The sequence below is a fragment of the Dipodomys spectabilis genome, unplaced genomic scaffold (genome assembly GCF_019054845.1).
Source record: "Dipodomys spectabilis isolate Male_0828 unplaced genomic scaffold, ASM1905484v1 ptg000009l, whole genome shotgun sequence".
NCBI lineage: Eukaryota > Metazoa > Chordata > Mammalia > Rodentia > Heteromyidae > Dipodomys > Dipodomys spectabilis.
Genome location: NW_024870686.1, coordinates 103973 through 127080, shown reverse-complemented (window position 1 = coordinate 127080; position 23108 = coordinate 103973). Strand labels below are relative to the sequence as shown.

At 51.3% G+C, this 23108-nt stretch overlaps 1 protein-coding gene across 1 annotated transcript in view; it reads left to right on the top strand.

Annotated features, from left to right (window-relative positions):
- The window catches only part of Adgra2 (adhesion G protein-coupled receptor A2), a 42628-nt gene that overhangs the window by 14843 nt on the left and 4677 nt on the right, over positions 1-23108 (top strand). The window contains exons 2-14 of the mRNA XM_042701172.1: positions 1184-1255; positions 12979-13050; positions 13348-13419; positions 13605-13676; positions 13920-14083; positions 14537-14750; positions 16462-16626; positions 17643-17841; positions 18235-18384; positions 18518-18679; positions 19592-19816; positions 20000-20216; positions 22018-22217. Of these exons, the coding sequence (XP_042557106.1) occupies positions 1184-1255; positions 12979-13050; positions 13348-13419; positions 13605-13676; positions 13920-14083; positions 14537-14750; positions 16462-16626; positions 17643-17841; positions 18235-18384; positions 18518-18679; positions 19592-19816; positions 20000-20216; positions 22018-22217 (1984 nt within the window). The remainder of the gene's footprint in view (positions 1-1183; positions 1256-12978; positions 13051-13347; positions 13420-13604; positions 13677-13919; positions 14084-14536; positions 14751-16461; positions 16627-17642; positions 17842-18234; positions 18385-18517; positions 18680-19591; positions 19817-19999; positions 20217-22017; positions 22218-23108) is intronic.

Below are 23108 nucleotides of genomic sequence, written 5' to 3'. Positions count from 1 at the left end.
AGAGTGGGCAATACAAAGTCTGGAGCAGCCTTAGGCTTGATCAGTCTTCTGCCAGGCTGCAGACAGGTTTAGAGAAGCAGGGGTACAGCAACAGTAAACCCGGGCTCTCCATAGTCACCCTCTTGTGGAGTCCTTGGCTTCCAGCGGGGAGTGTGTTCAAGGGACACTACCTTTCTCCAGAACTGCTGGGCTGCTTGTCTACCTGGAGCCAAATCCTGGCCCCGATGAGGTCATCTCCCCCACACCACACACACACACCACACACACACACACACACCACACACACACACACACACACACACACACACACACGATGAGGTCAGCTCCCCCACACCACACACACACACCACACACACACACACACACACACACACACACACACGATGAGGTCAGCTCCCCCACACCACACACACACACCACACACACACACACACACACACACACACGATGAGGTCAGCTCCCCACACCACACACACACACACACACACACACACACACACACACACACGATGAGGTCAGCTCCCCCACACCACACACACACACACACACACACACACACACACGATGAGGTCAGCTCCCCCACACCACACACACACACACACACACACACACACACACACACACACGATGAGGTCAGCTCCCCACACCACACACACACACACACACACACACACACACACACGAGGTCAGCTCCCCCACACCACACACACACACCACACACACACACACACACACGATGAGGTCAGCTCCCCACACCACACACACACACACACACACACACACACACACACACACACACACCACACACACACACCACACACACACACACCCCTCCACAACTCCACTCTGCTCTGGATATAGAGCAGGAAGTTGGAACAAGGGGGGCTCTGTGACAACCATGATGATGGTGATGTCTGTCCCAGGGCTTCAGAGTTGAAAAGGAGCTCAGCCTACCTGCACCTAGAGTCCCAAGTCAAATCCTGTCTGTGGGAAGACTCGGGGCAGTGAAATGTCTGTGTCGTGTCTGCACTGTTCACTCTAAGTCTTCTGGAGTGGAGAGTGGGGCATCTGCTGCACACCTCCAGGGATAGTTAACCAACGCCTGGTGTGCGCCTGGGTCCCACTGCAGCTGTACCTGAGGGCGGGCCTCTTACAGCACCCTCTGTCTGTGTTCTTCCTTCAGGCTCTTGAGTAACAACAAGATCACTGTGCTCCGCAATGGCTCCTTCCTGGGACTGTCTCTCCTGGAAAAGCTGTAAGTGCTAAGAGGGTGGGGTGGGGAGGTGTCGGCCACGGGGCGGGGGGGGGGGGGGGGGGGGCAAGCTGGCTGTGGGGAGCTTGAGAAATTTTGGTTTCTGAGTGATCCCAGACCTGCAGGCCCACCTCAGAGCTAGGACCTGACTACCAGCTAAGGACAGGGTGGGCTGGGCTGAGCTGGGAGAGATCAGCTCCTGGCCAGCAGGTGACTGAACGCTAAGAAGGGAGTCCTCTCTTGTACAGGCAGGGAGGAGCTAAGGGAAGCTCATTAACGCTCTTTAATGAGCAATTAGCTGAGAGGGCTGAGTGCTTTAGCTGACCTCCTCCTCCCAGCTGGGGGCTCAGCATGAAAGGGCTGAGAGAGCCTTAATGTGACTGAGGCCTCTTTCCTCCTTCCAGAAAAACAAATCAACAAACAAAGGCAGGAGGGGGGCCGAGTTCTGGGTTGAGGGTGGCCAAGCTGATTCTCTCAGCCTCCTCTCCCCCACCCTTGCCCTGGATTAAAGGTGCAACCTAGGGCAGCAGTATCCTGCAGGCTGCCTAGGCCCACCAGCCCAATTGAAGCCTCCCTCCACCCCTACCCCTCCACCAGGCTGGGACCCCTGAGGTCTGTTTGCAGCCAGTTTTGGGGAAAAGTGAGGAGGAGCTAGAGGCTGAGGTGCATTGTCCAGATGCCTGCAAAAGGCCTGAGCTCTACTCAGCCACAACAAGGGTGTTCAGAGGACAGGGGAGAGGCGGGATAAGCCTGAGCTGGACATCTGACTCTACCACTTGGGCCAGGCACTAGGCTGCCAAGTGAGAAGCTTGCATCAGTCCCTCAGAATCCCCTCTTCCACTAGCACGCTTTCAGAACCACAGCCTGTACCAACCACATTGTGTCCGCATTCCCTCCACCTCTCTCTTGTCTCTCCTGAAGATGGATTCTTGCTTTTTCTCTACCCCCAATCCTCTCTGGCATCTCTGTGGTAAGACATTCCCAGGTCCTTCGGCAAGGTCTAATACCATTTTGCTCAAACTCTGTAAGATAGTTCAATGGGAGACTCGGGTATAGTGGAGACTTCAAATGATGCCAGTTACATCTGTATTAAGGAGGTTGGGGGCTTCTTTCTGTCAAGTTCAAGGGAGGCTTCTGTGAAGGCTGGAAGGCTTAAGGACACTGGAGATTGTCTAACATGATGTGGTATTTTCAGAACTCTATGAGAATCCTCCCCCCCACACCCCCACCCAGCCCAGCATCCAAGTCCACATACGGGCAGAAAATCCCAATGTGGGGCAGGCTTGGGGTCGGAACTTCTGGGAGTCCTGATTGGTGAGGGCGACCCATGTACGCGGCTCTGTGCTCTGCAGCACTTCCACATCTTAGGTTCAATGGGGAACATTTAAATCCTCCTACAAATCATTAAGCATTTGGAGCTGAATCCTCCTTTGGACAGGCCTGGTCTTAGACAGCAATTGCCGGAAACCAAATGCTCCTTTGGGGCTTTTTGGAGGAAGATGAATTGCAGCTGAATCTCTGGTTCCTTCCCATTCCCCACGCGCCAGTGCTGCCTCAGTTACTCCTTCTTCTCAGGTACTGCCAGTAGGCAAGTACTGCTCTGAGCCTCAGGTCATCTCATTGCAATCCTCCCGATCCCCCATCCTCTCATTCAAGCTGCCCCCTTCCCTTGGTCCTGTAGTCCCATGAGCACAATTTTCTGATGAGGATAAAAAGATGAGTTCCCCCATCCCCCCGTCCCCTGCATGTTAATGTACTGAATCCTAGCCCTCTGTCCGCCACCAGGAGCCCACACAGCAGGGGCATTGAAAGCATGGGAAAGACTCTAGTGTGGAGGACAATCGAGAGACTCACGAGAGATGGGCATCAACTCAGTGCTGAGTCGTGGGTAGGGGAGGAGCACGGGCCTGAGAAAGGGCACTAGAGCAAGAATTCCCAACCCTGAGCATGAGCCCTTGCTGCTATGAATCACTCCATTCACTCATCTGACAGATGTTTATGGAGCCTCACCATGTGCTGGGCTCTGTTCCTGGGGCCCACCAAGTGCAAATGCTGCCTCCATGTCACTCCCCTGTCCTGCCAGAGCCCAGGGAACAGCTAGTACCTGTCATGTGTTGAGGGACAAGGAAAATCAATCAGGGTAAGGGAAACAGAGGCAAGAGGTTGGGTGCTATTTAATGCAGCGAGGGCAAGGAAGGGCTTGCTGATCAGGTGATCCAGACCTGAAGGGCTGGAGAGAGAAAGCTGCATAGCTATCTGGAGGGAGGCATGGAGACGAGACGGCAGTCATGACAAAGGCCCAGTCTAGGAAATACCTGTGCTTGAGAAACAGAAGAGAAGGACACGCCAGGCAGTGTACAGCTGTAGTCCAAGCTCCTAGAGAGACTGAAGCAAGAAGATTACTTGAGCCTAGGAGTTTGAAGCCAGATTGGGCAACATGGCAAGAAACCAAAAAGAAGGAAGAGAAGGAGGAGGAGGAAGGGGAAGGGGAGAGTGTGAGTGAAAGGGAACAAGGGGAAGAAAAGTGGTAGGAGTCAAGGGCAGAGTGATCAGGGGCGGGGGCCAGTGCTGGGGCTTTAGTGTTCTCATAGTAAAAATATGCAGGAGGCAGAGGGATTTGTAAGGTGCACTGTGGCTTTTCAATCCTGTGATCTGGCCAGGCAAGGTGGCTCAAGGCTATAATCCTAACTACTTGGGAGGTGAAGATTAGAGGCCAGCCTGGGTAAAAAGAAGTTCACAAGACTCCATCTCAACCAATGACTGGGAGCATTGCTGTGCACCTGTCCTTCCTAGCGACATGAGGAACTACAAGGAAGAAGATTGCAGTCCAGGCTGCCTGCAAAAGGGGGCTGGAGGCTTTGACTCAAGTGGTAGAGTGCCTACCTAGTAAGCGTGAGGCCTTTAGTTTAATACCCAGTAACATGCTGCACTCCCCTCAAAAAAAAAAAAATCTTGCGATTCTTGGATCTGAGTGGTGCTCTCAGTGCTACACCCTAGGCAGGCTCTCTGGAGGAGTTTCCAGGCAGAGGGGTGTGCTGTGTATGGCAGGATCGGGAGAATGTCTGAACCGGGATGGTGAGGCACAGGGTCCCCATTCTGTTGACCACTACTGTGTTGATATAAATGAGGACGAGGCAAGCCAGTAGACCTGAAAGTCAGGCAGCAGGTGCTGCTGCTGTCTGAAGGCACAATTTCTTTTCCAAGAAACCTCAGTTTTTCCTCTTAAGACTTTCGACTACATTGTCAGGGATAATCTCTTTAACTGATTGTGCCTGGTGCTGGTGGCTCACACCTGTATTCAGGAGGCTGAGATCTGAGGATCATGGTTCAAAGCCAGCCTGGGCAGGAAAGCCCGTGAGACTATCTGCAATAAACCACTAGAAAACTGGAAGTGGTGCTGTGGTTCAAGTGGTAGAGCCCTAGCCTTGAGCTGAAGAACTGAGGACAGCGCCCAGAGTTTAAGCCCCATGACTGACAAAAAGAAAAAGAAAAAAAAAAGATAACGATTGTTGGTCTTAACCTCATCCACAAAAATACCTTCACAGGGTCTAGGTCAATGACATTTTGTGATTGTTTGCTTTTAGGGCTTTTTTGTTTGTTTTTTTGGCAAGGTCTTGCTGTGTAGCCTTGACTGGTCTTGAACTTAACTCATACCTTAACCTCCTGTGTTCTGTGATTACAGGCAGGTACCCTCATGTTCAGGCTTTTTGTAGGTTTTTTGTTTTGTTTTGTTTTTATAGTTTTTGAGACAGGGTCTTGCTACGTAGCCCAGGCTGGCTTCAACTTCTGAACCTGACCCTTTGTGCTTCAGCCTTCAAAGTAAACTAGAACTACATGTGTGGGTCACTGCACCTGGCTAGATTAGTGTTTGACTAAATCACTTGGGTATTATAGCCTGGCCAAGCTGACACACAAAACAAACGATCACCAGGGTGAGGAGAGGACTCGAAATCCTGTAGCCCACTTCTAGAAGTGTTAAAGCATTGAGTCAGAGGAGGCTGCTTACTATCCCATAGTCTACAGGCAGCAAGACCTTGGGAGCTTGGGGTTTAGGCTATTAACTACTGCACTGTTAGGTCCAGAGTACTTTAAAATGTGCCTATGTGCCTCCTGGTGCCGAGAGCTCCTCAGACCATTGCGAGTGGGCCATGTGTAAATGTGGGAGGTCACCGTGCTGGCTAAGAGTGGGCAGTAGGCTTTTCTGCTATCTGTTTTACAGTGTAGGATTCTGACTGAGGCTGGGGAGGGTGTAGGCAGGTAGATGGTGACATATGTGTTAGGGTTGGCAGGAAGGACAGCGGAAGGGAGACAGAGCAGACTCAGTTGAATATGTCTGAGGGGATCTTAAGAGAGTAGAGCTAGGGACTCACCCAGAGTTGAGTACTATGGACCAGAAAAACTTGTAATAGGACCAGCAGAGGTGGTTAATGGTCAGCCCAGGAATGCCTATCCCTGAGCCCTCCTCTAGGTGTCCTGACCTTGGAAGAACTCCAACTTGGAAAAAGTTGGACTGGCTGTTTGTCATTTATAGAGTTATCCAAACTTCTCAGCATGTCCAGGTGATGATAGATCTAAAATATAAATCCCTTACCCCATCAGAGCACCCCTGCCATACCCTTTTCTTCTGTGGTGCTGGGGATGGAACCCAGGTTCATATGTGTTAAGCAAGCACTCTTCCACTGAGCCACACCACCAGAAATAAATGATCCTTTGCTACCTCTGATCCCTCATCAACTACAAAGTCTTGAGAAGACTTTGGGAGCTCCAGGGGTGTTCTTTTTTTTTTGGTCGTGGGGCTTGAACTCTGGGCCTGGGCGCTGTTCAGCTCAAGGCAAGCGCTTTACCACTTGAGCCACAGTGCCACTTCCAGCTTTTTCTGTGTATTTGGTTCTGAGGAATGGAACCCAGAGCCTCATGCATGCCTGGCAAGCACTCTACCACCGAGCCACCTTCCCAGCTCCTTCCAGGGGTGTTCTGATCACAGAGAGACACCCCTAGACCACAGACCCTACAAGTTTCAGAAGAGACCAGTGGAGCAATAGTCTGCATGCACTCTGGTTTATGGTTCAGTGTGGACAGGGCCTGCAGCAGAGGCTTGTGGGAGGTGGAGAAAAAGGCCTGGAGAGGGGAGCCTGGTCAGCCTAGGGATGATTTGTCATTGCCTAATGAGATTAATGAGCCTGGGGGCTGGTATGCAGCGGGTGCTCGGGCACTCATTAGAAGCAGATGCTCATGGGAATGAAAGCAGGCAAGTAGAGGCTTGGGGGTGGATTGGGACTCACTCACACAGGCCAGGTGGTTTCCATTAATCTGTGGGTGGGTCCAAGAGTGATGCCTGAGGTTCTGTCCTTCCCTGTGTTCCCATCCCTTACAACACTGAGGAGGAATGGCCAACCGAAGCTGCGCTGGGCTCTGGCACTGCTGTGGCCCAGGAAGAAAGGCTGACAGGTTCAGGGACAGCTGTGGAAGTGCCAGTACCTGGCACAGTGTATGTGCTCAATAAATACCTAAAGGATGATAGTAGAGGCAGATAGGAGTGTGTTGGGGGGGAGGCTGGGACGGTGGGTTTCCTTGGGCCCCAGGGCTTGTCTCCCAAATCCAGCACATGGCCTCTGTACTTACAGAAGCGTCTGGCCTCCCTTATAGCCAGCCCACACTTTCTAGAGAGCACTGGAAGCCTATGAAGCCCAGGGCAAGCTGCTCTGCGGCCAACAAACCTATAATTTGGTTTTCAAACCCACAAGCAGGGAGGTCTGTAGGGGCCAGAAGGCCAATTTGTACCACCCCACCCTGCCTGAATGTGGACACACAGATACACACACACCCCAACTCAAACACTTAACAGCTCTAATGGATATAATTTGTATTCTATAAAGTCTACCCTTTTAAATGGCATAATTCACTGGAGTTTTGAGGAATGGTGTAATCATCACCATAATCTAATTTTAGAACATTCCCATCATCCACAAAAGGAACTTTGAATCATTAGCTGTCAGTCTCCATTCCTCCACCACTAATCTGCTCTGTCTCTATAGATTTGCCTATAATGGGCATTTCATATAAAAGGACTCATGCAACCTGTAATCTTTAATAACTGGCTTCTTTCAGCATAGTATTTTCCAGGCTTATCCATGTATGTATGCATCAGCACTTCATACCTCTTTGTAGCTAAGTAACACTGTATGATAATGAATATACTCAGTGTGTGTGTGTGTGTGTGTGTGTGTGTGTGTGTGTGTGTGTGTGTGTGTGTGTGTGTGTGTGTGTGTGATGAGTGACAGTCATGGAGCTTGAACTCAGAGCCTGACCACTATCCCTGAGCTTTTTCACTCAAGGCTAGCACTCTACTATTGAGTCATAGCTCCACATCCAGTTTTTTGGTGGTTAATTGGAGATAAGAGTATCATGTTAGCTGGGCACTGGTGGCTCATGCTTGTAATCCTATCTACACAGGAGGCTGAGATCTGAGGATCACGGTTCAAAGCCAGACTGGGCAGGACAGTTTATGAGACTCTTATCTCCAATAAACCACTCAGAAAACCTGAAGTAGCGCTGTGGCTCAAGTGGTAGAGCACTAGCCTTGAGCTGAAGAGCTGAGGAACAGCACCCAGGCCCAGAGTTCAAGGCCCACGACCAACCAAAATAATAAAAATTCTTGGGGCTGGGAAGATAGCTGGTAAAGTGCTTGCCTTGCATGCATGAGGCCCTGGGTTCTATTCCTCAGCACCACATAAGCAGAAAAAGTCAGAAGTGGCACTGTGTTTCAGTTGGTGGAGTGCTCACCTTGAGCTGAAGACTGAGGGACAGCATCCAGGCCCAAGAGTTCAGGCCCCACCACTGATAAAAAAAAAAAGTCTCAAGTTTTTTCTGCCTGAGCTGCTTTTTAACTGTGATCCTCAGAGCTCAGTCTCTTGAATAGCCAAGATTACAGGTGTCAGCCACCAACACACAGCAGCATTTTAAAAATTAGGATTGTTATTTTTTTTGGTTGAGGGATTTAAACTCTGGGCCTGGGTGCTGTCCCTGAGCTCTTTGCTCAAGGATAGCTCCACTTCCGGTTTTCTGGTGGTTAAGTGGAGATATGAATCTCACAGACTTTCCTGCACAGGAACCACGATTCTCAGCCTATGTAGCTAGGATAACAGACTTGAGTCTCCAGTACACAGCTAGATCTATCCACCTTCCTTCCTTCCTTCCTTCCTTCCTTCCTTCCTTCCTTCCTTCCTTTCTTTCTTTCTTTCTTTCTTTTTTCTGTCAGTTGGGGGTCTTGAACTCTGAACCTGGGCATTGACCCTCAGCTCTTCAGCTCAAGACAAGCACTGTACCACTTGAGCCACAGCACCACTTCCGGTTTTCTGGTGGTTTATTGGAGATAAAAGTCTCACGGACTTTCCTGACCAAGCTGGCTTGAACCATGATCCTCAGATCTCAGCCTCTTGAGTAGCTAGGATTATAGGCATGAGCCACCAGCGCCCGGCTAGAACTTTTTTACTATCATAAATAGTTGTACAAGGGAGGTTTCATTGTGAGATTTCCTTACATATACAATGTACCAGCCTCATCCCTTTTATTACTCATGACTCTTAAAACAGAATCAACAAGTTTCATTATTATAGTTTCATATGTACAAATAAAGTTCTTTGACCATATTCACCCTCATTTACATTCTCCAGAATACTGCTTATTTGTGTGTGTGTGTGTGTGTGTGTGTGTGTGTGTGTGTGTGTGTGTGTGTGTGTCCATATTAGGTCTGGAACTTAAGAGTCTCACACTGTCCCTCAGCTTTTTCTCTCACAGTTGACTCTACCACTTGAGCCACCCGTCTACTTCCAGCTTTTTTTTTTTTTTGTCAGTTTTGGGGTTTAAACTCTGGGCCTGAGCACTATCCCTCAGCTCTTCAGCTCAAGGCTATAGAGCTCTACCACTTGAGCCACTGCACCACTTCCAGCTTTTGGGTGGTTAATTGGAGATAAGAGTCTTACAGGACTTTCCTGCCGGGGCTAGCTTTGAACTACAATCCTCACATTTCAGCCTCCTGAATAGCTGGGATTACAGGTATGAGCCACTGTGACCACCTGGCCTAGAATTCTTAATCTTCCTGCCTCAGCTTCCTAAATGCTGGAATTACAGAAGTGCATCATTACACTCACCCTGTCTTCTCTTTTATTATTTGTGCTGTTTTCCCAAGAAATGGCATAGGATATGATTGCTTCTAGGAGACGTCATTCCATTTTTGCCTTAGGGACCCTTCTTCACTATGTTGATGTGGATACTGGGACAGAGATATCCTGGAGCCAAGGGAATGACAGCATCGTTCAGGTTAGGCAAAAGGCAGTGGGTAGGTAAAGTTCCATCCACATGTTGCCTCCTTCCTAGGTTCTCTGGCAGCAGACAGGAAGTGAGGGATCCCTCATTGTATATCCTTGGATAGGCTACCTTAGTCTGTGGCCTCACCTCCGGAAAGAGGCTATCTTAGATAATCTAGAGCTGGGTGTGTGTGTGTGTGTGTGTGTGTGTGTGTGTGTGTGTGTGTGTGTGTGTGTGTGTGTGTGTGTGTGTGTGTGTGTGTGTGTGTGTGTGTGTGTGTGTGTGTGTGTGTGTGTGTGTGTGTGTGTGTGTGCGCGCGCCCCTTTGGCTTGAACTCAGGGCCTAGGTACTGTTCCTGTGCTTTTCTGTTCAAGGTTAATGCTCTACCTCTTGAGCCACAGAACTGCTTCTAGCTTTTTGTGGTTAATTGAAGATAAGAGGCTCATGGACATTCCAGCCCAGGCTGGCTTTGTACCACAAACCTAAGATCTCAACTTCCTGAGTAGCTAGGATTGCAAGCATGAACTACTAGCACCTGGCTAGGGCTGGGATTCTTAATCGCGGGCCTATGATCCCCAGAAATTGAGTGCACAGCGATGGGAGTAGTGCATTGTTTTGGCCATAGCTTTAACTAGCTTTTCCAGAAGGTTGTGCCAGGTGCTGCTGGTGGCTCAGGCCTGTAATCCTAGCTACCATTTCAGGTTGAAGCCAATCTGGTTAGGAAAGTCTGTGAGACACATCTCTAATTAACCACCAAAAAGCTGGAAGTAAAGCTGTGGCTCAATTGGTAGAGCACCAGCCTTGATGGAAAAAAGCTAAGGGACAGTGTCCAGACCCAGTACTGGCACCACAAAAGAATGAGAAGGAGAAAAGGAAGAGGAGGAGGAAGAAAAAGGAAGAAGAAGGATTCAATCAATTGACAGGCTCCTTGCTAGTCTTAAAAATACCCCAGTCCTGTGGTGGCATCTCTTCCTGCCCCTAGGGGAATACAGCCCCAGAGCTACTTTCCTGACTCAGAGAATCTAGGAGGCCTAGCCCTGAGCCTATGACTCAAAAGGCTTGTCAGAGCTCAGCCTGGGAGCAGCCCCCCACTGGTCCACTCTGTAGGGAACTCAAGGGGAGTTCTGCAGGCTGTCTAGAGGCAGCAGGGAAAGAACACCAAACTTGGTGGAAGTTGTCCTGTCAGAGAGGCCCCACGTGGTCCAGGCTGCAGGAAACAGGGCAGGGAGAGGAACTAGGGTTGAGGGGCCTTCTTTCTCCCATCTGCAAAGCATCCGTGGGACAGGCTGGTGGGGGCTCATGAGGGGGCCAGGGAGGAAATGAGAATAAACACAGAGAGGGAAGGGTGGGGGGCTGTGGCCTCAGCCCCTTGGCAGCCCATGAAGGGAAGTGACACAATGAGGAATGTGTTTCCCTCTGCCTGTCCTGTATGGGGGTGGGAGGCAGGGCTCTGAGAATGGCCAGACCCCAACAAGGGCCAAGGGGCACAGGGGCAAGCAAGGAGGGGGTGGAGCCTGGCAGTCAAAGGGGGTCTCTAGGGAGAGTGGCCTCGGCAGGGAGCATTTATCCCTTGTCCCCTCTACACCACAGGCAGTGCGTTCTAGGCTCTTCCCTAGCACATTCGCCACTGGTGGCCAGGGCTGAGGATGCCTTCCTGGCACTCTGGATTCTAGGAATCTGGCCCTGCTGGTGGCTTTCCCTCCTTTTTGGAGACTCTGGGGGCCATTTGAGCCCTTCACAGAAATAGTACTGAGGCAGAGGAACCCTGCTCTCCCCCCATCTTTCTCAATCTCTCCTCTTCTTTTTTCCTCTTCTCTCCCCCTCTCTCCTTCCCTCCCTCCCTTCCTCCCTCCCTCCTGCTTTGTGAATCCCCAACTGGGAATAGACAAACAAGCCCCCTGTTGGGACAGCACCTCCCTCATCCCTGCCCAACACCCATTTCCTCTTGCCCAGCAGGGAGCTGACTCTGTTAACTCCTTCACGCCCACACCCAGAGCTGTTCCTGTGGCTGTGGCCAGCAGAGCCAAGGACTCCCAGCCCCTGTATGAGCCAGGGGTGGCAGGGCCTTGGAAAGCTGGTTGACCCCAGGTATCTGTCACTGTCCTGACTTCCTGCCTCAGCAGCCCCTCCCTGATGGGGGTTATTCCAGCAGTCTCCCACCCTTGCCTTCTGCCTTCTCTCCAAGGCACTTAAGTGGGGCAGAAAAGATGCCCATTGAGCAGTGAGCCCCTGGGAAGTGCCCTGTGGGGCCTGGGAAAGCCAGGGTGGCCCTTGAGTGATGGTACTCTCTAAGCACCTCTCTTCCTGGCTATGCCCAGCATGGAGGATGCAGTACAGAAGCTGGATGGGCTCTCAGTGGTCCGCTTAAGAGCCCAGAGGACTGTGTGTCAAGTGGTAGGGTGGGCCTTCTCAGTTAATAGGTGCCAGTAGTCAGAAACTGTCTAGAGCAGAGAGTTTGAGAGACCAGATTAAGGCAGAGGCTGCTGTGAGTATTTGCTTGCAATTCAGCCCTCCATGCAGATGGAGTTTGGCACCCAGGGCCATTTCTGTCCTGTGACCTGCTCAGTCTTCAGGCACCTTCCTTGTTCCCTTCTTTTAGCTCTGGGCTTCGAAGAACCCGACTGGAAAAGGTAGGGCTAAGGAGCTTGGCTAAGCAATAGCCCTCTGGGCTTCATCTGAAGAGTGAGGAGGCTGGACTGATGATCTCAACCCTGCCTGGAGCTTAGATTGGGCAGATTCCAGTTGCCTAGCTACAAGCCAGTTGACCTGTTTCCTTCCAGGGTCCACGGAGAGGCCTGAGGTAGACCCACATGGGAGGTAAAGGCTCCCGGCTCCCAGCTCCCAGCCCAGAGCTCTGTCCACTCCATTTCCAGAGTTCCTCCTTCCTCCACGCCCTTCTCATCCCACCTCTCAAGCTCTTCCACCATCCCTAACATTATTCTGACCCTTGGTGGTAATCAGGCAGGCTGAAGAGATCTATCTAAGGAGAAGCAGAGGTTTATTACTTTGTGTGTGTGTGTGTGTGTGTGTGTGTGTGTGTGTGTGTGTGTGCACGTGCGCGTGTGCGCACATGTGTTTTGATACTGGGGCTTGAACTCAGCCTAGGTGCTGTCTCTTAGTTTTTTTGCTCAAGGCTGACACTCTAGTACACCTTCACTTCCTGCTTTTTTTTTTGCTGGTTAATTGGAGTCTCACAGAATTTCCTACCCTGACTGGCTTTGAACTTTGACCTTCAGGTTTCAAAGTCCTGAGTAGCAAAGATTACAGGGCCAATAGGATCCAGCCTTTGAGAACAGAGGTTTAGAAGGAAACAAAGTCCCAAAGAAAGCTAATACCTGTGGTGACAATGGTCGCCCAGGAAGCATCCAGTGGCCCCCAGATGGTGAGAGGGGTGAGAGCCTCCCCACTGTCTCCCACAGGGACCTGAGGAACAATGTCATCAGTATGGTGCAGCCTGGAGCCTTCTTAGGCCTGGGGGAACTGAAGCGCTTGTGAGTGGCATGGCCCCCCACCAAACCTAGCCTTCCCCCCCCAAAACCCCTCCCCCCGGAGAAAGACCCAGATCCCATGAGCATCCACCCATCCTGCCTACCCCCCCTACCCCTTGTTCCTTCTCAGCCTACCAACTTTCACTCAGGACATTTGTGGGGCCAAATGTGTGGGCATTCCTGGGCCCACTTTGGCCCTCGTTCCAAGCCCCCCCCATGAGCCCCAGCCACCCACGTGTGCTCCTCACAAGTGAATCCTTGTGTTACCATGTAACCAACTTCCTGAGTGTGTCTCTCTAGAGATCTCTCCAACAACCGGATTGGCTGTCTCACCTCCGAGACCTTCCTAGGCCTCCCCAGGCTTCTGAGACTGTGAGTGACAGGGTAATGTGGGAGGAAGGGTGAGAGGTGGGAGAGGGAAGCACGGACTGGACCGAAGGTCCAGGAGGGAGAAGCAATGCAGACCCTTACAGGACTTGTTATTCTCTCTTCCCACCCCTCCCCTCTGCCCCAGAGAGACCCTAAAATCCTGACCCACTGTTCCCTGCCCCCTGCAGAAATATATCTGGAAACATCTTCTCCAGTCTGCAACCTGGGGTCTTTGATGAACTACCAGCCCTTAAAGTGGTGTGAGTATCTTTCCTAGCCAGGAGCAGCCCTTGGCTCTGGAGGAGACAGACAGCTAAGATCATAGCCACAATGGGCGGCCTGCTGTGCAGGCAACCAGACACTGCCAGATTCACAGTATCTGGGGTGGGGAACACACGTGCCAAGGCTGCCCCCTGCAGCCCTGCCAGGCTCAGTCCCATCCCCACCCCCAGAAACTCCCACTACCTCTGCTCTACTCCATGACCCCTCTGCTGGCCCCACAGGGACTTGGGCACTGAGTTCCTGACCTGTGACTGTCACCTGCGCTGGCTGCTTCCCTGGGCTCGGAATCACTCCCTGCAGCTGTCAGAGCACACACTCTGTGCCTACCCCAGCTCCCTGCATGCCCAGGCCCTGGGTAGCCTTCAGGAGTCCCAGCTGTGCTGTGGTGAGCAAACCCTGGGTCTGTATATCCACCAAGGACCACCTGCCTGACTCCAGGCCCAGGCACAGAGCCCTGCCCTTCATCCACACCCAGAGGCTTAAGGCCCCCAAGTGTTTGTGTGGTTGGTGTGATGGGTGTGTCCTCTGGATCTTTCCCTCTGTTCCACTGGGGGGGCAGCCCTTGGTCAACAATTAGGCAAATCTCTACTAGTGAGTGATATTCTCAGCTCTTCTAAGCCTCCTTCAAGACTACTTGCTTATTTATTTCTGTTTTTATCTGGTCCCACATCCCAGGATACAGCCACATGCCTGCCCCTCTCCTCCTCTCTAATCTTGGAGGCTTTCTAGTGACCCTTTTCCTTGCCAGCCTGAGCAGGCTGCAGACAGAGGGCTGCCTTTCCCTGCTGGATTCTCTCTCCTTGTGTAGTCAAGCCTCACAGAGCCATTTCCTCCACAGAGGGGGCGCTGGAGCTGCACACACACCATCTCATTCCATCGCTGCGACAAGTGGTGTTCCAAGGTGACCGGCTGCCCTTCCAGTGCTCTGCCAGCTACCTGGGCAATGACACACGCATTCGCTGGTACCACAATCGGGCCCCAGTGGAGGGGGATGAGCAGGCAGGCATCGTCCTAGCCCAGAGCCTTATCCATGACTGCACCTTCATCACCAGGTAGGCCCTGCTGCTCCTTAGCCATGGTTTCCATTTCATACACCAAACAGCCAGGCCCAGACTTTCTCCTGGAAATGTGTGTGTATGTGTGATGTGTGTGTGCGTGTGTGTGTGTGTGCGTGTGTGCATGCATTTATGTGTAGCTACATGTGAATTTCTAGAAAGCTAAGACAACCATAAATAGCCTGAACAGAGATTAGAAATTAACATCTGATAGAAAAACGAGTGACAGGGGTGGGAAGGTGGCTCAGTGGTGGAGCGCTTGCCTTGCATGCATGAGGCCATGGGTTCGATTCCTCAGCACCACATAAGCAGAAAAAGCCGGAAGTGATGCTGTGGCTCAAGTGGTAGAGCTCTAGCCTTGAGCTGAAGAGCTGAAGGACAGCGCCCAGGCCCAGAGTTCAAGCCCCACAACTGACCAAAAGAAAAAAAAAAGAAAGGAAGGAAGGAAGGAAGCAAGCAAGGAAGGAAGGAAGGAAAGAAGGAAGGAAGGAAGGAAAAAAGAAAAATAAATGACATTTGACATTTCTCTAGTGAGGTTTTCTTTTACCACTTGAGCCACAGTGCCACTTGCAGTTTCTGGTGGTTTATTGGAGATAAGAGCCTCATGAACTTTGGGGCTGGGAAGGTAGCTCAGTGGTAGAGCGCTTGCCTTGCATGCATGAGTCCCTGGGTTCGATTCCTCAGTACCACATAAGCAAAAAGAAAAAAGCCAGAAGTGGCTCTATGGCTCAAGTGGTAGAGCGCTAGCCTTGAGCTGAAGAGCTGAGGGACAGTACCCAGGCCCAGAGTTCAGGCCCCACGACCGGACCCCCCCCCCCAAAAAAAAGAGTCTCATGAACTTTACTGCCCTGGCTGGCTGTGAACCATGATCCTCATATCTCAGCCTCCCGAGTATTACCTGAGTAACTAGGATTACAGGCATGAGCCACAGGTGCCCAGCAAAAGGCCATTATCTCCATCACAGGTAGTTAAGAGTAGATTCTGCAACCGGCTGACTGTGTTTTGTTTTGATTTTGATTTTTTTGGTTGTTGTTGGTCATGGGACTTGAGCTCTGGGCCTAGGCACTGTCCCTCAGCTCTTTAGCTCAAGGCAAGTGCTCTACCATTTGAGCCACAGTGCCATTTCCAGGGTTTTTCTTGTGTGTATGTCTGTTGTTTTTGTGCCCATACTGGGGCTTAAACTCAGAGCCTAGGCACTCTCCTTTAACTTTTTTACTCAAGGCTGGTGCTTTTACCACTGGAGTCACAGCTCCACTTCTGGCTTCTTGGTGTTTATTTGAAGATAAGAGTCTCTCACACTTTCTTGCCCAGGCTGCTTCAAATCACTGACCTAAGATCTCAGCCACTTGAGTAGCTAGGATTACAGGCATGAACCACTGACACCCAGCTTTTTCTCATGCTTATCATGTCTAAGAGGCCTTCACCTGTATTGTCTAGTTTGATCTCTACAGTAGATCTATAAGAGAAGTGATTGTCTCCATTATAAAGACAGAGAAATTAAAACTCAGAAAACAATACCATAAGGCCAGTCAAACTAAAAAAGTGTACACCTGTATCCTTCCTTCCAATAGAGAAAAAGGTCCTGATGGTATTACTCCAGGGCAGGAGCCTGTGTTTTCAGGGGGACAGGGGATGGCCAGGACCACTGTGGTAGTGTGGAGCTGGTCCTGGAGCATCCTAATGAGCCAGCCCCCACCCCTGTCTGCAGCGAGCTGACCTTGTCTCACATCAGCGTCTGGGCCTCAGGAGAATGGGAATGCTTGGTGTCCACGGCCCAGGGCAACACCAGCAAGAAGGTGGAGATTGTGGTGCTGGAGACCTCCGCCTCCTACTGCCCAGCTGAGCGTGTGGCCAACAACCGCGGGGACTTCAGGTTCTGTTGTTCTGCTCTGCAGAGGGCTGCACCAGAGATCTGACTATGGTCCCACCCCATGCAGTCCCTGCCCTTCATCCCTGCTCTTGTACCTGAGAGCAAAGATGACCAGAAGCTCCCTGTCTACTCTTTCCTTCAGTCCAAAGTCTTATCCTTGTGTTTCAAGAGAACTTACATTCAGGGGTACAGTCATCATGTGAGATGTGCTGCACAGACCACAAAGGCTTAAATTGCTTCCTCACATTAGTAGTTTGTAAAGGTCTCCTCCAAACATGATTTTGATTTTTGTGCCAGTCCTGGGGCTTGAACTCAGGGCCTGGGCACTGAGCTTTTGTGCTCAAGACTAGCACTCTACCACTTTGAGCCACAGCTCCATTTCCAGTTTTCTGGTGGTTAATTGGAGATGAGAATCTCATGGACTTTCCTGCCTGAGCTGGCTTAAACTACAGTCCTCAGATATCAGCCTCATGAGGAGGTAGGATTACAGGAGCCAGTGAACCCAGCTCCCTGAGCTTTTCTTGCTCAAGGTTAGGCTCTACCACTTGAGCCACAGTACTACTTCCAGCTTTTTTCACTTGGTAGATAATTGGAGAGAAGACTTTTCTGCCTGGACTGGCTTTGAAGAATAACCCTCAGATCTCAGCCTCCTGAGTAGCTAGGATTACAGGCGTGAGCCACTGGTACCGTCATATTTTAATATTAGTATCACTGTGACCCCTTATGAATGTCAGGGTCAGTATTGTTTTCCCCATTCTATAGTTAAGGATACTAAACACCGGAAAGCATAGTGGCTTGCCTAAGGCTGTAGCTATTAAGTGGCAGAATTAGACTTGAACTCAGAACTCTGAGTGCACCCCTATATCACTTGGGATAGCACTGTCAGAGAAAACTTTACAGAGTAGAACTTGAGGGTCATCTGTACCCACACACCCAAGGGTTTGGCATCACAATTCAAAGGGCGGGAGCTAATGGTCCTGAGGAGCCTGGCTCACATTACCTTCCCCCTCTGTCCACAGGTGGCCTCGAACTCTAGCTGGTATTACAGCCTACCAGTCCTGCCTACAGTATCCCTTCACCTCAGTGCCCCTGAGTGGGGGTGCCCCAGGTACCCGAGCCTCTCGCCGGTGTGACCGAGCTGGCCGTTGGGAGCCAGGGGACTACTCCCATTGTTTGTACACCAATGACATCACCCGAGTGCTCTACACCTTTGTGCTGGTGAGGCTAGGAGAGGAAGGGTGGGGCACCCCTCCAGCTCTGGTTTGGGGTTGAAGACTGAGGCCCCATGGGGGCAGGGAGCCCAGCCCAAGGTTGCTCTGAGGGGGTACTCCATTCCTCTCCATAGCTGCTGTCCTCTTGCAGGGGATTCATGCCCACAGAGCTACTTCGGGTCCTCATTATCCTTCCGCATTGGGACATACTGTCATTGTCCTTACCCAGAGATGCTGCAAGTGGGCAGCCTTGCACTGTGATGAGCAGGGTCCTCTCTATAGTAGGTGGTACAGGCTTCTATAGCTCTGAGCACCAGTACCAAGGACAAGGGCTCCTTAGGGTAGTTCTGGGGCAGAAGGAAGAAGATGGAGTGATCCTTTTCCCTCCCAACACCCCCAGATGCCCATCAATGCCTCCAATGCACTAACCCTGGCCCACCAACTGAGAGTATACACAGCTGAGGCTGCCAGCTTTTCAGACATGATGGATGTGGTCTATGTGGCTCAGATGATTCAGAAATTTTTGGGTTACGTAGACCAAATCAAAGAGGTAAGATTCAACGAGTCTTGGGTCCCTGAGAGTCACCCTCCCACTACCTTGGGCCTCTCCCACAGCCCAGCCCCTAGATCCTAAACTCCACTCCTTCCTTCCCTGTGACTCTCCTCTCTTGCCCTCGCCACAGCTGGTGGAGGTGATGGTGGACATGGCCAGCAACCTGATGCTGGTGGACGAGCACCTGCTCTGGCTGGCCCAGCGTGAAGACAAGGCCTGCAGTGGCATTGTGGGTGCCCTGGAGCGCATTGGGAGTGCTGCTCTCAGCCCCCATGCTCAGCACATCTCTGTGGTAATGTGGATCAGGATGGGACAGGGAGCACTGGGAAGGACCTGAAGTTGACTAGGGCCAAGCCTGCATGATCTATAGAAAGAACACTTCCCTCTCTCTCTCTCTAGTGTACCTGCCAGGCACCAGCTGTCAAAAACAGCAAACAGGGCTTACAAAGGAGAGGGGCCAGTGACGAAGAAGTCATACATGAGTTGGAGGGCTTGAGTTGGAGGGAGCTGAGCGGAATGTCCAGCCTGCTGGACATAAATCAGAGGAAGCTGAGAAGGAGTAGAGGGAACAGGAGGAGGGCTTGATCTCCAGCTGACAGCACTCATAGAAAAGGAATGATGAGGTGCCATGAGGGGAGGGTGATCTTTCTAATTTGGTTGGTTTGATAGAGCCAGGTACCAGTGGCTCATATCTGTAATCCTAGCTACTCAGGAGGCTGAGATCCGAGGATAGTGGTTCAAGGCCAGCCCAGGCAGGGAAGTCTATAAGACTTTTATCTCCAGTGAATCACCAAAAATTAAAAGAAACAAAGCTGTGGCTCAAGTGGTAGAGTGCTAGCCTTGAGTATGAAAGCTCAAGGACAGCACCCAAGCCCTGAGTTCAATCCCCACGACTGGTATACATACAAAAAAAACTCTAGTAGAAATACATTCAAGATATTGTCTAGGCACTTCAGTTGAGTTGGGACAATAGAATTAGTAGACGGAGTGAGGGTGTGAGCAAGGTAAGATGTGGTACACACAAGAGCACTTGGCCCTTCAGAGGAAGGAGAATGCCTATGGCCATGTGTGGTGTGGAGACTCCCACAGCACACACAAGACTGGCCATACTTTGAAAAGATGGTAGGACTGGGGTGGGGCTGCAGCCTGAGCTGCTTTCTAGAGAAAGTCTCAAACAGTGGAGTAACAATTTCCCTGTCCCCAGAACTCGAGAAATGTGGCCCTAGAGGCCTACCTCATCAAGCCACACAGCTATGTGGGCCTGACCTGCACAGCCTTCCAAAGGAAGGAGGCAGGCATGTCAGGCGTACAGCTGGGCAGCCCTGGCCAGAATGCCCCACCTGAGCCTGAGCCCCCAGCTGACCAGCAGCTGCGCTTCCGCTGCACCACGGGGAGACCCAACATTTCTCTGTCATCTTTCCACATCAAGGTGGGCACAGAGGAAGGGGTGTGAGGATGGGTGTGTGGTGGGGGGGGGTAGGTATGAGAGAAGGTGGGGTCTGGAGAGTGGGAGGAGGGCAGATGGGGCAAAGTGAAGCCAGGAAGGGACAGGAAATGTGATTTCATGGGTTCTGAGTGTCTCTGAGGAGTTCCTGTGTCCCTCACCCCCCAGAACAGTGTGGCTCTGGGTTCCATCCAGCTGCCCCCCAGCCTATTCTCATCCCTTCCGGCTGCCCTGGCTCCCCCAGTTCCCCCAGACTGCACCCTGCAACTGCTTGTCTTCCGAAATGGCCGCCTCTTCCGAAGCCATGGCAACACCTCTCGCCCCGGAGCCACTGGGCCTGGCAAGAGGCGCGGAGTGGCCACACCTGTGATCTTTGCAGGAACCAGTAAGGGATTGAACTCCTGAATGTCCATCTTCCCTGTGCCCTTCACCCTGCCCTTCCTGTACCCACACTCCCTACAGTACCGATTGCCCTGGTAAACTTGGCAGAGGATGATGGGTCCCTCATTTCCTAAGGATGGAGGAGGCAGACATGGTCTGTGCAGGAAGGGATTGGTGGAGGCAAGGTTCAGGACTTTATAAGCCAGACCAAGGCAAATGTAGGATTTGAATGCCACTATACTCTCATGGGGGGAGGGGAAGGGCACTAGGGATGGTGCTGAAGAACTTGCCACTGAGCTACATTCCCATCCCCAACATGGATTTTATACCCCAGGTGTATTACATTTCAAAAGAGCTGTAAGCATAGACCTCAACCCACTGGCCACACAGGTCCCAGGCAGACAAGCAACACTGCATGAGTGCCTACCGAAAGCTCAGCACTACCTTTGCTGTTGTTATAAGGATGAAAATATCCTTGGAGGTTGCTGCTTGAACCAGAAACACTGGGGACAGTGAACTGAGTTCTGGCACCCAGGAACTACGTGGATTGTCTGTAGCTCCAGCCTCAGCTGGCCCATGCTCTTTTTCTTCCTGTGATTCCACCTTTGTACTTTTTTTTGCCAGTCTTGGGGCTTGAACTCAGGGCTTGGGCACTGTCCCTGAGCTTATTTTGCTCAAGGCTAGCATTCTACCACTTGAGCCACAGCACTACTTCTGGCTTTTTCTGTTTATGTGGTACTGAGGGATTGAACCCAGGGCTTGATGCATGCTAAGCAGCACTCTACCAGTAAGCCACATTCCTAGCCCTGAGTCCACCTTTGCTCACACTTTTCCATTGACTGTCTGCTACACTGTCACCAGACTCACCTTCTAGAAACATCTGAGCCCCAAACCTTCAAGGCTTCTGTGGTCCCCATCATCAGAATACCTATCTTCTTCCACATGCTCTCTAGGGTCCTTTGTGACATGACTCTAGGCCTCTCCCATTCCCAGGTGTTGCTGTCACTACACCAGGATCCCTTCCTGTTTCTAGAAGGGACCTGCACCTTTCCATTTTCTGTATAAACACTCACTGAGTGCCTTGCAGGTGCCAGGCTGCTGAGGTTGGGAAACACGTGTGCACAGCCAGCTATGTCCTTGTCCTTAAAGAGTGCACACTTTAGCAGAGAAGACAGGCAGTGAAGTGAGCAGCAGTGCGAAGTGTGCAGAGCATTGCCAACAATAGCTGAACCCTGTTAGGGGCCAGGAAGACCTTTCCTGAACACGGAGACTTCCCCCAAGACTTGATGGATAAGTTACCTGAAGGGTCAAAGTGCTAGCAGCCATGTGTGGAAATGAATGTGAAGTGCGAGGGGAGAGGTGGATTCTTGGGGGTCGCACGTGTCCCAGCACATTCCCTCTCAGCTCTGCTCTTCCTCCTGCTCCCTTCCATCCCACCTTCCTGATAGAGTGCCCTTCCTGATGGCCACCTTCACCTGGTCTTTTGCTATTCCCACATTCACGCCTTTCTTCCTGTCATGAGTACCACAGTTCAAGTCGTTGGATTTTGTTGTTGTTGTTTTTTTGAGCATCTCATCACCTCTTACCTAAAATGGTCTATGTCTCCTAGCACGTGCACCTTGATTTTCCCTCCACTCTCCCCCATGCAGTCTCCCCAGGTAGACTGAGGCCTGTGCTTGGCATCCAACACCAGACCAGTCCAGCAGGTTTCATGCATACTCTGGCTGCTGCAGCAGCTGCTTAGTGGCCCAGCCAGCTTTCCTGACAGCCTTCTGTGTATTCACATGGACTTTCCTCTCCTGTAGGTGGCTGTGGCGTGGGAAACCTGACAGAGCCAGTGGCTGTTTCACTGCGGCACTGGGCCGAGGGGGCTGACCCCATGGCAGCCTGGTGGAGCCAGGAGGGGTCTGGGGGCTGGAGTTCTGAAGGCTGCCAGCTCCGCTCCAGCCAGCCCAATGTCAGCTCCCTGCACTGCCAGCACTTGGGCAACATGGCTGTGCTCATGGTAGGTGGTCTGGTGGAAAGGTGAGGGAACAAAGCATGAGAGCAAGGATTGGGTATTCTGGTCATCTGGGGCCACAGAGACATAGAAGGAGAACAGCAGCTTTCTTTATTGTTATTACTGTTGTTGTTAGCACCAATTAGTCATACAAGTAAATTTCATTTTTAACATGTCCATTTATGTACACAGTGCATCTTCATCAGGACAACAGCCTTCAAACTGTCACAACTTGTGGGAAATAGCCCAGCGGTCTCCCACACCTCTCCCTCTTCCTGCAGACAGGGAAAGCCTGCCTCCATTCTCATGTCTAGAGAGAGATAAATCTAGAACTACCTAGCTTAGTCTTTATATATTGTACTTTTTCCCCCCCTGTGCCAGTTTTGGGGCTTGAACTCAGGGTGCTATCCCTGAGCTTTTTTTTTTTTTTTTAATGCAAGACTAGCAGACAAGCACTTGAGCCACAGCTCCACTCTTGGATTTTGGGGGGAAGTTAGTTGGAGATCAGAGTCTCATGGCCTTTCCTGCCCAGGCTGGCCATGGTCCTCAGATCTGAGCCTCTTGAGTAGTTAGTATTACAGGTGTGAGCCACAGGCACCCAGCTGTACTGTACTTTCTGAGACCTGAATTCTTAAAATCGAAAAGCAATCTGGGATCATTTCTCCTCTTTCTGATCATTCCCAACCCTATCACATTTCATATCCCGTTTTTCCACCCACTGAGCAGGTATGCAGCTGTGTCACAGACAAACTTCTTCAGCTCTTTCCTCATTTCTAAAACATCCTCATAAAGGCAAGATACTATGAGGAAGAAAGTAAAGCAGGTCACTGTCATTGTTCCCTAAGGCTGCTTGTCCTGAGTGGATGTCCACACGTCTACCTGGACAGACTAAGCACC